The 16,363-nt window shown below is 39.1% G+C and overlaps 2 protein-coding genes across 2 annotated transcripts; both read right to left on the bottom strand.

The window, feature by feature from the left end:
* Positions 1-3,473: 3,473 nt before the first annotated feature.
* LOC145490937 (serine protease 23-like) lies at positions 3,474-7,534 on the bottom strand. Its single transcript, XM_081470057.1, has 2 exons — positions 6,842-7,534; positions 3,474-6,707 (listed from the first exon to the last, which is right to left on the bottom strand). Exons 1-2 carry the CDS (start codon positions 6,936-6,938, stop codon positions 5,803-5,805), a joined length of 1,002 nt encoding a protein of 333 aa, XP_081326183.1. The 5' UTR covers positions 6,939-7,534; the 3' UTR covers positions 3,474-5,802.
* A 2,170-nt stretch (positions 7,535-9,704) lies between these two features.
* Positions 9,705-14,625, bottom strand: LOC145490694 (uncharacterized). The gene has a single exon (XM_081469786.1). The coding sequence runs from the start codon at positions 12,339-12,341 to the stop codon at positions 10,788-10,790; it is 1,554 nt and encodes a 517-aa protein (XP_081325912.1). The 5' UTR covers positions 12,342-14,625; the 3' UTR covers positions 9,705-10,787.
* Between the last annotated feature and the right edge of the window lie 1,738 nt (positions 14,626-16,363).

Raw genomic sequence — 16,363 nt, 5'->3', positions numbered from 1 at the left:
CAGGAAATCCGGGGTTAATAATAATTTTTAAAGACTGCAGGTGACAACCCTAAAAAACATTATTTGATAATCTCCTTGTATTTATGGCAGTTGTCTCAAAATTTCCTGTTCCCCCAAAGCAACGCCTGCACATAATTCACACCAACATACTTCCAAACTGTCAGTACAGTGTCAGAGTAAGTTTCGCAACCAAATGGGGTACTGGAGAAAACAATTGCATCCATATGTACAGGGTTTCAAAGCTATCCTTTACATTACAGAATGTAAATGAAGTCATTTTAAAGATTGGAATTTAAAGAGGCTTGTATTTTCTTTCAAGTTCCTTTTTCATATTTTTCCATTGGGAAGAAGAAAGGTACAGTACTCTTAAGAGTGAATGCCTATAAAAATGGACCTAAATCGCCTATCAATGGCACAGGTCGAAAAATTGATTTCGCTTGTATTTTGTCCGTGGATAGGTCCTAGTAAGAATAGAAACGGACCATAGTTAGTTTCTGCTAATACAGCTTTCTTTGGTAGAAATACGCCAAAAACGATTTCGACCCGACTGGGCTCAAAATCTACTTCCGGTTTTGCTGAATTTTCCGAATATTTGATTGCTTCGCGCTCCGCAGAACAACTACTTGAGAATCTTTCAATGGATTTTATATTCAGTTCAGGTCTTGGTAGTATGACTGAGCGAAAAATAAAATAAATCAAAGTTAGTTTTGAGCCCGAAAAGAGGTAAAACTGAAACGCAAAATTTTACAGTATGTCGCAAGAGAATTATTGCTTAAAAACATCGCCATATTTTTCTATGGGCTATAACTTTAAATACCATAAAAACACTTTCTACGGGTTAAATATACACCCACCTGTTAGGATATCAAAAAATATCTCTGGGCAAATGGTTTCAAGTCGCCCGCCTTGGCCTGTGTTTCTCATAGATTTTGCCCAAAATCCGCCGTTGGAATGTAAGCAATTGCGTGACGCGGATAGCCACTCTCGAGTAAAATATTCGTTTCCAGCAATCCGATGAAAGCAATTTTTGAAACGTTGTGTGGGTAAAATAATGGAAAATGTTTTTTTTTTTGTTGTTTTTTTGTTTTTGTTGTTTTTGTTTAACTTAGTATAAATATATATGTTTTTTCATTTGCATTGCGACACCCACGACATCCATGATAAAGAACGTTACTACAGTACTCCGGGAAATGATTTTAACACTTGTTTATTTTATTGATTTCACTGATAACTTACAACACAGTAGCAGTTTCAGAGATACACTTAACCAATCCTCTATGATTTATGGCAACTGAATCATTGACTGACAAATAAAGTCAAGTGGAAATACCATAATTTCTATAGACTACTAACTGCGTGACGGCATCTCAGCTCTTCTAGCTGTGTAGAAAATTTGTACCTACACAATATGCTCAAACTCAGCTAGAAAACCCGGAATTTCTTGAATTGAATTAGCCGAGGAAGAAATTGCGTTTAAGTTTCAATCATACTGGGAAAAAAATCCATCTTTTCTACTTTGGTTGTTTGATCAATTAACTGAAATTTGCAGATCAAAACACTGGTAGACAAATAAACATTACAGTGGTCGATCTAGGACTAGGTTTACAATAAAGGAGTTCCCGAATTCATCAATTTTAGAGTATTCGGATTAGTAGGGGTTTACAGTGAAAGGATATTCGGATTCTTAATCGTTTATACACGACGATAACTCCGGGAACATTCATGATGGAATGGTTAACAAGCAGTTTGTTGCCTCGACAACGAGAAACAAAATGCCTCCGAAAATAAGGCTAGGGGTAGGTTGAGACAGTCTGAAGTTTTCTTTCAACTCGCTGACCACGGTACTGTTGTCCATCATGCCAGGTTCCTCCAGGTATTTACTTAGGGTTTAGGGTCGAAAACCGTCGAGGTTTTCGATCGTGCCATCGTCGTCATCTGCGCAGTAAAGTATAAATTGGGCACGGTTTCTGAGGATTATGGCATTACCCATTATAAAAGTGATTACCTACACCTGAAACAGCACGAGGTAATCACCCAGCGACCGCCATCAAATGGCCATCAATGCGCCTACGACTCGACTACGACTGGATCATGTAATCCGCCATTTTCGTTCCACCGCAAACTCAAAAGATCACAGGCGGAAAAATATCTGGATTCGAGAGAAAATCTTTCACACGACAAAACTCTCCGGATTCAAAAGTTTTCGGATTCAAAGTTCCCACTTTAAATTCCGGATTCAAAATCTCCGGAGACACGACCAAACCGGGGGGTTTTTATTTCGGTTTCGTCCACTTTTGTGTAAATGGCAAAATCAATCCGGCACTAAAACATTCTGGATTCATCACGAATCCGGAACAATTTCCTCTAGTGTAAACTTGCAATCCTGGCCATAAGTTGTTGGGACACCTCCCATTTTTGCGCGCTGAAACCCACGATTTCAACTACGTCCTTAACGTTTTAGAACAAAAGATGAATGGAAGCAAGTACAATTGACCCCCCCCCCCCCTCTCCCCTAGCAATGTTGCATGAAAAGGAAGCTATTCTGAAGACTAGATTGGATGTGGGAAAAAAGGAAAAAGGGACAATAGAAAGTGGTTAGACAGTTGTGTTGGAACCAAACGCGATTGCTGAAAAATCGCTATTATTGGAATAAGACGTGAATATCTATCTTATCGTCTCTTTAGTTCGAGAATACTGTTCTAGGAGGCGAACAACTCTTGAAACGAGGCTATTCTGAGGCTATTGTCAAGGATTTTTTTTCTTCAAGATTTTTATCAACATTGACAGGGGGAGGGGGTAGGCGGGCTATCGCGGTTTTGGTCTTAAGAGAGGCTGCCTGTGAAGTCATCTGCCGTAACTGTCCCAACACTTTTGACCAGGATTGTAGTCTTAAATGAACAGCGAACATCCATCTTGTTTTGTTCGCGGAAGTCGGTCACAGAGGAGCGAATTTCAATGAAATATATATATATAATTTGATTAAGCAATTAGCCAAAAATAGGTTGGCCGCCAAAACAGTTTAGGGTTTAGCCTAACTTTAACCTTAAGTTTTAAGACTGAAGAAAAAAAGGAAAAAGCACTGAAAATTTCAGTTGTTTGAAACAGAAACATTCGCGCACAATGAACTATGTATAGTACGTGGGTAACCAGGAAAGCAATCCGTCCAGCCCAGTAATTGTTCAAATTAACAGCTTACCGAGACACTCGCACTGTCGATGCCTCTTATTTATGACTTTTAGGATTTGTTTACTTTACTTTTTCCGACTTTTTAGCTGGAGAAAAAGCACTAAATGTGCTGGCACAAATAAAAAGGTTTAACCGAAAATCGATCCGTCGAAATCAACAAATACAAATTTAATCACTGTAGCGTTCCTTCAGATCACGTAAGGCTACAAACCAACAATATCAACTTTTCATTACGCTTAACAAATGAACTTAGAACGATTTTCTTTCTAGAACTCGTTCTGGTAATTAAAATGATCAGAGAAAGAACGACAGCCTAAAACGACATAGCAGTAACACCCGAACTCCGAGTAAATTGCTTTTAATTGGCGTTTTTAATTAACGAAATTTCCAAAGCGATGACTTTCAAAATATAAAAGTTAAAAGTGGTCCATTATGTTTTTCTTTTTTCACCCAAATGTTCTAAGATAGCCATCTGCGGTTTGTTGGAAACGAATTATGTATTCAGGGTGACCGCCAGAGTCACGCAATTGTTTACATTCTCACGGCGGTTCAGGGAAAAATTCATGAGAAGCACAGGCCAAGGCGGGCGACTTAAAACCATTTGCCCAGAGATATTTTTTGATTTTCAAACAGGTGGGTGTACAGTTAACCCGTATAAAGTGTTTTTATGGCATGTAAAGTTATAGCCTATAGAAAAATATGGCGATATTTTAGTGCTATAATTCGTTTGAAACACATCGTAATATTTTCCGTTTGTGTTCGATCTCGTTTCAGGCTGAAACGAAGCCTCGATTTATTTTATTTTTCGCTCAGTCATACCATGAAGACCTGAGCTGAATGTAAAGACCATTGAAAGATTCTCAAGTAGCTGTTCTGCGGAGCGCGAAGCAATCAAATATTCGGAAAATTCAGCAAAACCGGAAGTAGATTTTGAGCCTAATCGGAAAAAAATCGTTTTTCGCAAATTTCTCCCCAAAAAAGCTGCATTAGCAGAAACTAACTATGGTCCGTTTGTTTACTAGCTAGGGCCAATCTATGGGCAAAAAATGAGCAAAATCGATTTTTCGACTTGTGCCGTTGTTTGGTCCATAATTATGGGCACTGGCTCTTAACAATCGAAAGCAGTCAAAGTGCTGTAGCTTACTGTCTTTGTTTGAGTGCGACGAAGAGTGCAGCGCGTGAAGCAAAATAAATGGCATGCCTAAACCGTAACAGAGGAGTTGAATTGTCAAAACATGGAAATAATTCGCGTACTTTATTTGCACGGTGGTGCAAAGAAGTGCCTCAAGACGAGGTGGCGTTTATATGACCGGCAGCCGGGAACGGTCTTGAACAGACTGACTAATTAATATAATTGCAAAGCAGTCTGAGATTTGTACAGATTTTTGATGGAAAGTCTTATTGAACACTCTTAAGAGTATTCTATGCTTTTTGGGAAATGCCAGAAAGGTTGGTTTATTTGTGGATGAGGAGATCAATCAGAAAACGTAACATCACGAGTATACCATTTGAACCTCTCTTATTCTCCCAATGTGGACTCTCAGTGTAAGACGTTGATGAGTAAGTGCACCATTTCCTCCAAAGCGCACGCCAAGGGTCAAGCATACATACATAGCCGAGGTGACTTTCCTGCGCCTTCCGGCCAAGCCTTGATAACTAAAATGTAGCTAATGGTCTCAAAACGACACCTCTTTCTCAGTGAAAGCGGTCACCTGGGTATACAGCCAAAACACCCGCTCGTCATCAAACAAAGCTATTTAAATCAAACAACTTGCATGGGGAAGCAAAGAGGTTATAAAAACGTTGAAAGTGCATCCTCAAACCAAGTCGCGCCATTGGCGAAACGACTCTATCTGTACGTCATTGTCGAAACTATACGAAAATGCGAGTAATGACGCTTTCCCCTTGATTTAAGAAAAGAGAGAAAATTAATGAATCAAAAAAAAAAAAAACGCTTAAACTCTTTTGCCATCAGTTTTCACGCTAGCTTAGGAATAAACCCGCCCCTTATCTCTCAGGACCGTTTATACTCGCCAAGAATTCAACTATTTTTCTCCGCAGTTTGGAACACAGGCTTTACTAAGGCTTCATGTTCCTTCTGTCGATTCTATATTGAGTTAGTGCACAACCTACAATCAGAACTTTGTGTCTTGTATAAATTCAGAAATATTCAGATATTGAGTTTGGGAAGAAAGAGTTCCACAGGCCACTGACGGTGTCGTTGAGTGAATTTATTTGCCCCAGGTAAAACGATGACAAAATCGGCAGAAACCGATTTTCACAATCTGCATTTTCCCTTAACAAGTATTTAATGTTTAAATTTTCAATACCCTAGAGCAATTTGAATGATTTTTTCAAACATCAATAAACCATGTCGATAAATCGTTCGAATAATTTCTGTTAATGATTTCATCAATATTTGGGCAAGAAACGACTAAGCAAAAAAATCACGTCGACAACGTCTTAATTTCTTTTAATTGTTCTCAAGAAAAGAAAAACATATTTTACATTTCTTATCATCTGTTCGTGATTAGTTCTTTATTTTAATTTCATCATTCAAAAAAAAAATAATGCCTCTTATTCTAATGGCCAACACAGGGCAAGTTCGTTTCCTGGTTAACTGGTGCTTCTACGACATCCTGATTTTTTCAACCATCCAATCCAACGGCATATTTCTTTCACCTTCTTAGACGTCAAACGTGTTACGACATTCTTCGGTTTCTTGTTGACTGTGCTCGACAAGACTCCGATTACATATCGATTATCACTCCTGTGATCCACCACATAAACGCCGGCTCCCGAGCAGCCGCCGGCGGCGTCACACTTATTCATGATTACAGTTCGGTAAGTGGTGTTGGTCGGCTGCCAACCGACGGGGCACGACGAGTACCACATCGTATTTTCAAGCTTGTCGTTCGGGAAGCAGGCAAAGTGCATTGTCGTAAACCGGAGGAGATTCTTCATTGACATGGCTACGATCTGAAGAAACGGTCGTCCGTGAGGCCGCTGGAGGGTCAAGACGGCGTAATCGTATTCCGGATTCACACGCCTTGCCTGGTACAAAGCGCGCGGTAGGAACACGTCTTCGACAGAGTATAAAGTGAAACGTTCATTACGCTGCAGGATGCCAATTTTTAAGGCGCGAAGTGGCGTTAAAGACCTGTTGCCGTCGTGAAAGCAGTGAGCAGCAGACAAGACATGGCGCGGGCCAATCAGGATGCCAGAGCATGATCCCGCTTGGGCGCTCATCTTCACTTTCACGACCGCTTTGAAAGGCATGATTTGGGTCTTTGCTGGTTTTACATGAATTCTATCATCTGAACCCACGATACTTTTCCTCTTGTACTTCAAAAATTCGTGAGTGTCTAGGACGTTTTCACTTCGAATTGAGAGGAGTTGATTAGGATCGGCGTCTCCAGTGGGTACATCCCTTGTTCTGTTTGAAGAAATTTTTTCAGAAGTACTTGGCAACTGCTGTGCAATAACTTGGAAGCTGTCCTCCCCATTTGCTTTCAGCGAGCCTGTAGCATAAAAAGAGGTCAAAAGAACTTAAAAAGACAACTACATAACCTTAGGTTATCTTTTCTTATTTTCATTCAAGGCACTGTTGGCTGCATTTGTCGTATCTTCGACTATATTTAATGTTAACACCTACCTGTGTTATGACCTTGAAATTCAGACCTGAATACTTGGCAAACAATGGAGTTACTCAATAAGAACACGAACGTTACCCTCAAGCACAGCATCTTCATTGAAACCAGCGGGAAGTTAACAAGCGTTCTGAAGATTTTAAGCGAACGTCAGTTCTCATTTTATATTCTTTGTTAAAAGAAATTTGATTAGATTTGTAAGTCACATGGTCCCATTACGCCCACAATAAAACAATGAACGAGATCAGCGTGTCAAAACAGGAAGAAACGTGAACTTTCTTTCAAGAGTGTTTCTGTAGCTTTTAAGGCCAATGGATAGATAACATGCTTATGAAAGTTTTCCCTAGCTTGCTGTCTGATATGATATTTGAGTGGTAAAACGGAACCAGCTTACAAGGGGATGCTGCACGGGCCTACGCACGAATTTAATTAATTGCTTTTACAGATTAAAGAAGAAAATAAAAGAATTATACGGTATTTTTTTCCTGCCATTAAGTCAAAACAAGGATTTTATGCCGATGGTAAGGTCGAAAATATAAGGCAAAATCAACATAAAGGTAAGCATCTAAAAACATTACAAGTCACAATGGCACTAATTGCTGATGGTTCAGCAAGTTTTTAGAAGTATTACTATCAAAACGATCGTAAAATCTCACCTTTCAACAAGACTTATGGATTGCGATTGTTCTGGTAAGAAACTGCAGTGCGTTCATTTAATTTAAAAGCTTATTTTTAAAACACCTAAGTGTTTAATGAACAGCAATTTGGGTTCGTGGAAAAGATAACAAAGTTTCACAGATCTGCCGACAAAACATGAACCGTTGTATAGAATAAAATTACGTGGAAGAATCTGTAAACAAAGCGTTTATTCATCATTTACTTCAATGTTTGTCTTCATTTCATGATTATATTTACATACCCTCTTTCCTGAAATAAATTCAAGACTTAATGTCCCTTCAGTTAACGACGAAGCAAACAAGAAGTGCAAAATATCTTTTGTTCCAACAACGCGTGGGTCAGTAAGCCGTGACATATTTATTTTGTAACAGCCGGATTCCCGAACTTAACAAAACTGAAGTGGTTTGGTATATGTACACGACAAAAACATCCTTTTTGAAATTGCGTCTTTACAATTTAACTTACCAGTTTTTTTTTTCCGAAGCTTTTGAGATAATAAATTTAGCTGCAAGTGCAACCCATTATTTAGCACTATACAGCCATAAAGTTAATCGTAGTTTTGGCGGCAATTAAGCCCCGGGCAATTAAGACGATCGAGATTATTTTATGGAGTTTTACTTGTTTCAAGTAATCGTCCCTATCTTAATGTACATATACTTGAAATTCTCTCAAAACTCGTAGTTTATTTCAAATGCATGTACGTTCTCCTTTATCCGCTTACATAAGATCAACTGACTTCTCCACATACTTCCATAATTTGACATTTTTGGCATTCAAATTCCTTTTCAATTATGTTTTCATCTTGTTTGCGTGCTCTAGATACTTTCCAGTGGAAAGTGATCGCATGTATCAGTGTGTAGATCTGGAAAAGCTTTACTTATAGTACCTAATATATATAGAGATAATCTTTTCGTTAAAAGGCAGAAGTCAGTTTTAGTAGACTGATTGACAGGTTCAGTTTTTTGAGGCCCAACAGAAGCATGGATAAGGCAAAGATAATAACGATATCTTAGCAAGACTTGCAAACATTAAGCGCTTTCTAAAAGAAAACATTCATGTGGCGTGTTTCACCTCTTTCCTTCAAAATCATTTTCTCATAGGAACATTTTTTTTTCAAGTTTGCTAAATACAGCGATAGCAGTAACATGTTGAACCTATCTATCTCGACTGAAGTGCTTGTTATCTCGGACTAAACTGAATGGGCTCGTTTTCGTTGTTGCCTATTTCAATTTAGTCATTTACCATCGACTATTTCGCGGGATCACTTTCTTAAACTATTTTTTGTTTCCTTGAGGCTTCGACAAAGCGGAGGAGTTTCAATTGTTTGTTCTCCAACGGCTATCACTTACATACATTGAGAAAACAACATACAATGATATCCGCGTGCACTTATGGCTATCGGAAAGAGGTCGAAACTGAAACGAAAGATGTTCTAATGTTTTTCCAGTTTGTTTATCACAGAATTTTTATTTTTTGAATAAATTGTTCGGATATGATCATTTATTTGTTTATACTATTGTATGACTAAAACCTCCAGAGTGAAATCTGGAATCTTTCCAGATGTATTTAACATTGATGGAGACATATAGCACACCTTACGGAGGTCCTCGATAGATAAAATATTACTTTTTGGAGAACAAGCCCTGGGGATATTTTGCTGGTTCCATAACAGGAAGAAGACATTTTGAGAGTTTACGCCGTTTACGGAAAAAAAAAACAACAAACCCACGTTTTTGGGGTGTATCCTTTTCAAAACTGATATAGCTGAAACCTTGAATTAAACTTAACTAAATTCCCAAAGCAAATCTATTCTTCACTTTCCAAGTCAGCCATACGATCACTGGCTAAGCGTGACTCACGATGTCATTGCCGGAAAAAATCTGGACCTTAGATCAAGACCAGATTTAATCGGTTCAAGAGTGACAACCTCAAGTGATCGGGATGCGAGAAAAACAACCTCAAGTTAAGTTCTATCTATTCTAGCGATTGACAGGAAGTTTTGGAGAATCTCAGCCGTTCAGCACTATTTCATATGCGGTAATGATAATTTAAGAGGTAAGGGCGCTCCACCCCCTAAACTTGAACTACTTCGTTTTGTTTTGGTTCAACGAAAACTCGGGTGAAAACTAGAAAACAAATAACTGCCGATGCGTTTATACTACTTATCAGCCCTCTTTTTTCAACCCAAGAATTAAGATATCGTCACTACTATAGACTTAGCCAGTCTATTTGTCTACTGTTTTAAAAGCTGATGCCGAATAAAAGTACCATTTGTACGAGGACAAACTTGAATACAATTCTGAAAACTAGAATTCAGAATTTGCCTTTAAGATACTCTGAGATTAGATTCTTTCATTGCAAGAGGAAACATGCTTTATCCATCGTGGAAATCAAAGTAGAACTAAAACTTTAACTTTCTTTGTAATCCATTTGTCAGCCACTGACGCCGGCGCCGCACCTCACCCGCTATCAAAACTCACCAGATTTGTAAAAGCTGTCCACAGTATTATATCAACTGCATTAACATGGTGGCGATTAAACTGAACCCCATTCAAAAAGTCCATTTTGATTATATTAGTATTGTCATGCATGTTCATTTTCACATTGGTGTACTGAGTTTAGGGGGTTAACAGTGCGTAACATAACACAAAATGTCGAGAGTTTTAGATTATGTGTTGGTGCGTATAGTTTGAGTTAAGACACCCTGTTATGCGTATATTTTGAATTAAGACACCCTGTTGAATGACATAAAGGTCTAAAAGCGTTTCTGCTGAAATGTTGTATTGATCAGGTGTGTAGCTAGATTCTAGACAAAGATGGAAACCGCCCATGAATTCACTGGTTATAGTCATGTACTAAGGATTCAGTCTATGAAGAAGACACCACTGACATCAAAAAAGACGAAAAATTTATTTGTAAAGTGCAGTTATCAAATACCACTGTCACAGCTAAACCTCTTACAATGTTGAAATATTTTCTGACTTACTTCTCAAAAAGAAACACAGACAAGCTGTTCGAAAATTACATTAGTGCATAGTTAATAACTTATCAAACCCATATATCCCCGACGAAAAATCTGTTAGTCGCCATTTACAACTCATGATTTTATTTTCCCTTATATTTACTAAGCCTTAACTATTAAGTTAAGTTGTAATCTTTAAAAATTTTAGTATCTTACAAGAAAAATGCTCGTTAATCTCGATCAGCCCACATTCACTACAATGTTCCGAAAGCGTGACAAGTTTCAGTTATTTTTCTGGCTCATTTCCGACGTTATAGCAAAGAAATTCCTCCGGTAAAGGGATGCGACGCAATGTAGTGTGATTTCAGGGCGTTCTTCTGATAAAACGCCTTCTCGCAGTACTGACACTGAAATGGTTTATGAGGCGCGTGCGTCCTCTTGTGCGTGTTCAGCGTGGAAGCCAGTGTAAATCCTTTACCGCATATGTCACACTTGAACGGTCGCTCGCCTGTGTGACGGTACACGTGGGCCTTGAGATTTCCCTTCTGATTGAAGCCCTTGCCACAGAACTCACACTTGTACATGCGCACGTCGGAATGCGTTCTCATGTGGTACGTCAGATGCGTCAGCTGCTTGAATCCCCGCCCACATTTCAAGCATTTGTGAGGCTTCTCTCCTGTGTGTGTGTAGCGGTGAATCTTCATGTCGACTTTCTGGTGAAACCGCTTACCGCAAAATTCGCAGCTGAATGGCTTGTAGTCGGAGTGGGTGCGCATGTGCGTGTGTAGGTTGGAGGCGCGGTTAAATGCCTTGTTACATTGTTGGCAAATGTATGGCTTGGAAGTTGTATGGGTCAGCTGATGACGAGACAGGTTACCAAGCTGTCTGAAGGCGCGGCCGCACTGTTGACAGACGAAAGGTTTGTCCCCAGTGTGAATGCGCTTGTGCGTGATAAGAGTACTGGAACGAGTGAATGATCGGCCGCACTCATCGCACACGTGCTTGGACTTGGACTTTGGACAAAGGCTGTGGTCATGCGCGGTCATTTCCTTTTGCCCACGTACAATAACTGCGGCAGGGAAATATGCTGTTTGGACCGAGCCAAAGACTTCAATCTCATCAAAGTTGCTGATTTCCTTGGCGTCTAAGCCAACAGATCGCCCTTCTTCACATGGAATCTCGTTTGGCATCAGTTCCTCTAGACTGTTTCTCTTCTTGATGGACAAGTTGTCTGTAAATAGGTTGTTTTCTCCCTTTCCTTGATCATCTTTCTCTGCACTTTCTGAGAGTGTATCTTGTGGTTCAGACGGTGGGTCCCAGCAGATGCTTGAGATGTTGGGTTTAGTACCCATTTCTTCACTGCAGCTTAGATGCTGCGCCTGATGAAAGCCTTGCACTGATCGGTTATCTTCGGTTTCGGATGACCTGTCCTGGAAGTGTGCTTGACGATCTTCTTCTTGCTTTACAGACACAGCTGTTTCATTTTCAAATCTTTGTTGGAAAGAAACTGAACTAAACAACGGCATAGGTGGTTGAATGACACTTCTTCTAAGGCACAATCCTCCTTGCGGCTCCTTGAAGGGGATCCTTAGATTGTAGTTCAATGCACGGCTGGCAGTGCGACAAATAACGGACTCACGGGGGTGGTGATGAACAAGGCGTGGCATAGACTCGGGTTGCGGTACTGCAAATGACTTGTTTGGCGAAACTGGTAGCCATGTAAACTCTCTCATCTGGCTGTAAAACGGTGGCTGTACTGGGCGTGGGCGGTACATGCTTGGCGTGGCTGAATCACGGCGATACAAAGGGTTGATGACTGAAAACGCTGAATTGTGAAATGGTGGCTGCATCGTATGCTTCGCCATTAGTTCGTTGGGGTTTAAACTGCTTGCTGTCGAAAAAACATGAAAATAGTAAGAAAATGAGCAGATGGACACAAATTGAACAAATTGGATGAACAATTTTCTGCCACAAAATAGTAACAGTACGTGATCATATAACAACTTGATACAAGACAAGATTAATCATCATTTACTTAATCATACAATGTAATTTGAGTGTGAATAGGTTTAATTTGTACAGATACATGTAGAGCAAATAATGTGACAAAAAAAAAATCTAACTAATATCTGCATCAGTCTTGTCAGTGTTGTGTTGACAATGACATTTACAGGTAAAGAAAAAATCGTATTGCATACATAATCATTAGGAAAGATATCGTTAGACACCCGCGATATACTGGACATTATAGCGAGGACATCACAATTTAATTTTGAACTCCAAGATATTGCTGTGTTCTTCGTAATATTATAGACCCTATTAATAAATGGCTGCCAATTAAAAATTCTTTTGTAAGTGTTAAAATAGGCCACTTCCGAGTTACCTTGTGCCTCCGCTTCAAAACGAGTCTTCGTGCAAAACCTTTCATATGAAAATGAGTTTGAAAACGAAAATGTAGGCGGAAAATATTTCCATATGAATTTTTTCGCGCGAAGACTCGGGACGCTTTCCATTGGACCAAAACTTTCCGTGTGAATTTCCGAAAATTTCCTAGCTGGGACGAATGGAACAGAATTTTCCGGTTGACTGCACCAGAGTGGAAAACGATAAGCCGTAATTTTGTTCGCTTGGAATTTTTCAATGACTACGAGGTTTTTTAATCGGAAATATAGAACCAAACAGAACACTGATATACGTCGCAATAGTGACTTTTTTGTGGACCGCAATAGCAGGGACGCTGTGCAAACCATAACAGTAGCGAAAACGTCGCAAAACAAAGGGTTAATGAGTGGTTCAATGGCTCTGCACGCGTTTTAAATCTTCTCACATTTAGGCTTGGGCAGCCTATGCCGGCAAAGCAAATAAATACACTATGGCGGCATATTTTTTTATTGGAATTGAACGCTTTCTTGACGAATTTAGCAGTAGCTTGTATTTATCGACAGACAAGTGGCAAGATTCTAAAGTAAAATATTGATCCGTCATCTTAGCGTGGGATGTCCAACTCGCCGTTGTCGCGGCCAAAAGAACTAGCGCTGAATGGACAATTGCGAATTTACATAATTTCGGAAAAAGAGGACAACCTCCCGAGGTATATCTAGATTTTCGAATTTTTTTTTCCTGAAAATTTCCGTTCCATTTGATTTTCCTTCCGAAATTTCCGGAAGTTTCAGTCGAATGATTCGATTTTCGGAAATTCAACACTTTTCGGATTTTCTGGAACCTTCCCCTGGAAATTTCCACACCATTTGTCCCCAATGGAAAGCGCCCTCGTTTTAACACGGAGGCAAAAGACAACTCGGAAATGCCTATTAGCCCAACTAACGTCAACTAACCTCGTTAAGAGTTGAAAATTCAAACGAATTTTTACTCTCAAACGGGGTTAGTTGGGCTTATTAAAATGCATACAAAAGAATTTTAAATTGGCAACCATTTATGAATTTGGTCTATTGGATTAGAATATTGTTACCTTTACTTTCAAATGAGGACACCTATTCCTAAATCGAGGCAAAATTTCGATTCGGATTTTGAGTTAGATCTCGAGTGTGGATCGAATACGAGTCAGGATATCCGGTCTGGATTTCGAAGTCGAGATAGCAAGTTAGGATTTCGAGTCGGGATTTCGACACAGGATTTCCGAACTTTCACGCCAGCTTGCTTTCGGTTAGCTTACACTCTGTTCTGCCGGCGGTTAGCGAATCTTGTTGCTTATGGTCAGATTTCCTTCCTTGGTTAGGGCAATACCATATATTTTTTACCAACAATGGCTGAAAAATTACATGAATATCGTGGTAACAATAACTTCACAGTTGCACTCTGTTCAAAAAAATATGGCCCTGCCCGAGATCCTAAATCGAAATCCAATTGGAAATCCTGCTTTTAGAGAGAACTATTCTCCCTGTAAATGAGTTTTAATTAGCTTAATAATTTGCCTAATTAGTCCAATCAACTGCAAATTAGAAAATAGATTATGATGCACAGAAGAGAAAGGTAAAGCTAAAATCAATTAGCCAGGCAATTAAGCATTCCAGTTAATTAAATAATCAGTTATTCCTCGCCGGTGAAATGTGAAATTGAACTAGAGGAATACATTTTACAGTGTTCTTCATTGTAAAATGCCAATTGGCTATGAAAAGGGACGGTTTGGAATTCGACAAGAAATGCTGTCATAAAGCACATCGAACGATCTGCCAGTTCAAAGCATCTCTAATTAATTGAATAACTAACTGATCAAATCATTAATTACTTAAAATAATCAATGACTGGTAACTGGTTGGTCCTTGAATTTGTTACTTACGAGAGAGAAACATTTTCCGCCTACGGGAGAAAAATCGACCGAACTTTTTCTATTTCAATGATTGGTTTTGGACGTAGAAAACAACTGGTAAACTGAAATGATGATATAAGAAATTTTAGCGTAGACCAGGAGAAAAGAGGCCTCGCTGTAAACATTCGACTCGGATAGTGCGCAATAAGCTTTTGATCAACAACGTCTTAAAAATGATCATTTCTTGACATTTTAAGTTAGCACGATTCATAGTCTTTGCTAAATTAGTTTTGCGTGGTACCAAAGCAAAGTTTCATCTTAAAAAAGACGATCGATGAGTTTTACTTTCAGAGTTAAGTAGCTCCACAATAATGAAGGACTGTGCTACATTGATGCTGTAATGTCCTCAATTGCAAGCTAACTGCATGATACGTGTCATCGAGATTTAGAGTAACGGGCGCAAAGGTTGATAAGTCATTGAATCCTATTTAAGGCGACAGTAATGCTTTCTAGAAATGTACACTACGCTATCTACAGACTTGAAAATCTTACCGTCTGTAATAGGTTCCGCTGTGGCATGAAAGTTTCCCTCGGCCTCCTTTTTGATCTGACCTCTTACCAGAAAAGCTTTTGGCATTTCGATGGAAGAAGTATAGAAATCCTGCAGAAATCGAGCCAGGAAATGTGTGAGAACCGAGCAAATTCGAACATTCGTAGAGAATTCCTTAATTAAAAAATGCATTACCACAATCGGTCGGGTGTAACTTACCTTGTGATGTAGTATCCTCTAGCGAGTGCTAGGAACCTTGCTCTGCTCTCTTACTCGAGTTGTGCAGAACTAATTAACGCTGGCACAGACAAGTCATTTTAAATTAATTGCCGTCCTTCGCGAAAGAGTTATGATCTGACGTCACAAAGAGGCCTGCTTATTAGTATGCAATAGGCTGATTACTTTTTAGTTTTGATGATAATAGCTTATCACGTTCAGAAACTGTCAAAATTAAGCTTAGCTACCCGAATTTTCAGTTTTTGCAGTGACCCTTTTTCAAGCTGTAAATTGCTAATCGCTTCTTTTTGCTTCTAGTTGCATCGGTAGAATATTGCTGTTTGGTCAGCAATAATATCATGCACAATAGAAGGAAATCTCCACTTTACTTAATTGCATAATTTAACGTGATTTCTCCCCCAGTCAAAACTATTCATCCGTGTATATTTGGTCGATTTAAAAACAAAAACGCCAAAAAGCAGCTTCTTGCCGAATTAACCGGATTTTTTCCAACCCTAATATTTTTAATCAAAATTCAGTCAAGTCAGTCATTGTTACAAGCACTTACAGACATTATTTCTAAAAGAACACCTAGATTTGTTTGAAAAAAACTGGATACCAAGCAACGTGTAGTTCCCTGAAGCACGACACGGCAAGACAATAGCGGATGAAATTTTGCTTAAACAAAACTGGAACATATTCTTTTTTTTCCAAAGAAAGTGATGCATATGTATTGACCAACTCACAAAGGTGGACAGAATTGACCCGTATTGTATCACGATAACGGGTGAGATCGTCCTAAGAATTCAAAAAGCATAAAAAGTCCCATAGAATTCCATTTTAAATAGGCTTCC

This window comes from Orbicella franksi, chromosome 1 (assembly GCF_964199315.1).
Source record: "Orbicella franksi chromosome 1, jaOrbFran1.1, whole genome shotgun sequence".
Classification (NCBI taxonomy): domain Eukaryota; kingdom Metazoa; phylum Cnidaria; class Anthozoa; order Scleractinia; family Merulinidae; genus Orbicella; species Orbicella franksi.
The sequence above is the reverse complement of the archived record's forward strand: the minus strand, read 5'-3'. Positions and strand labels throughout refer to the sequence as shown.

Bases quoted from the DNA above. Each gene is read 5' to 3' on its own strand.
- LOC145490937 (XM_081470057.1), bottom strand. From the start codon at position 6,938: ATGAAGATGCTGTGCTTGAGGGTAACGTTCGTGTTCTTATTGAGTAAC. The intron at 6,708-6,841 runs GTAGGTGTTAAC...TTTATGCTACAG, and splicing joins ATTTCAAGGTCATAACACAG to GCTCGCTGAAAGCAAATGGG.
- LOC145490694 (XM_081469786.1), bottom strand. From the start codon at position 12,341: ATGGCGAAGCATACGATGCAGCCACCATTTCACAATTCAGCGTTTTCA.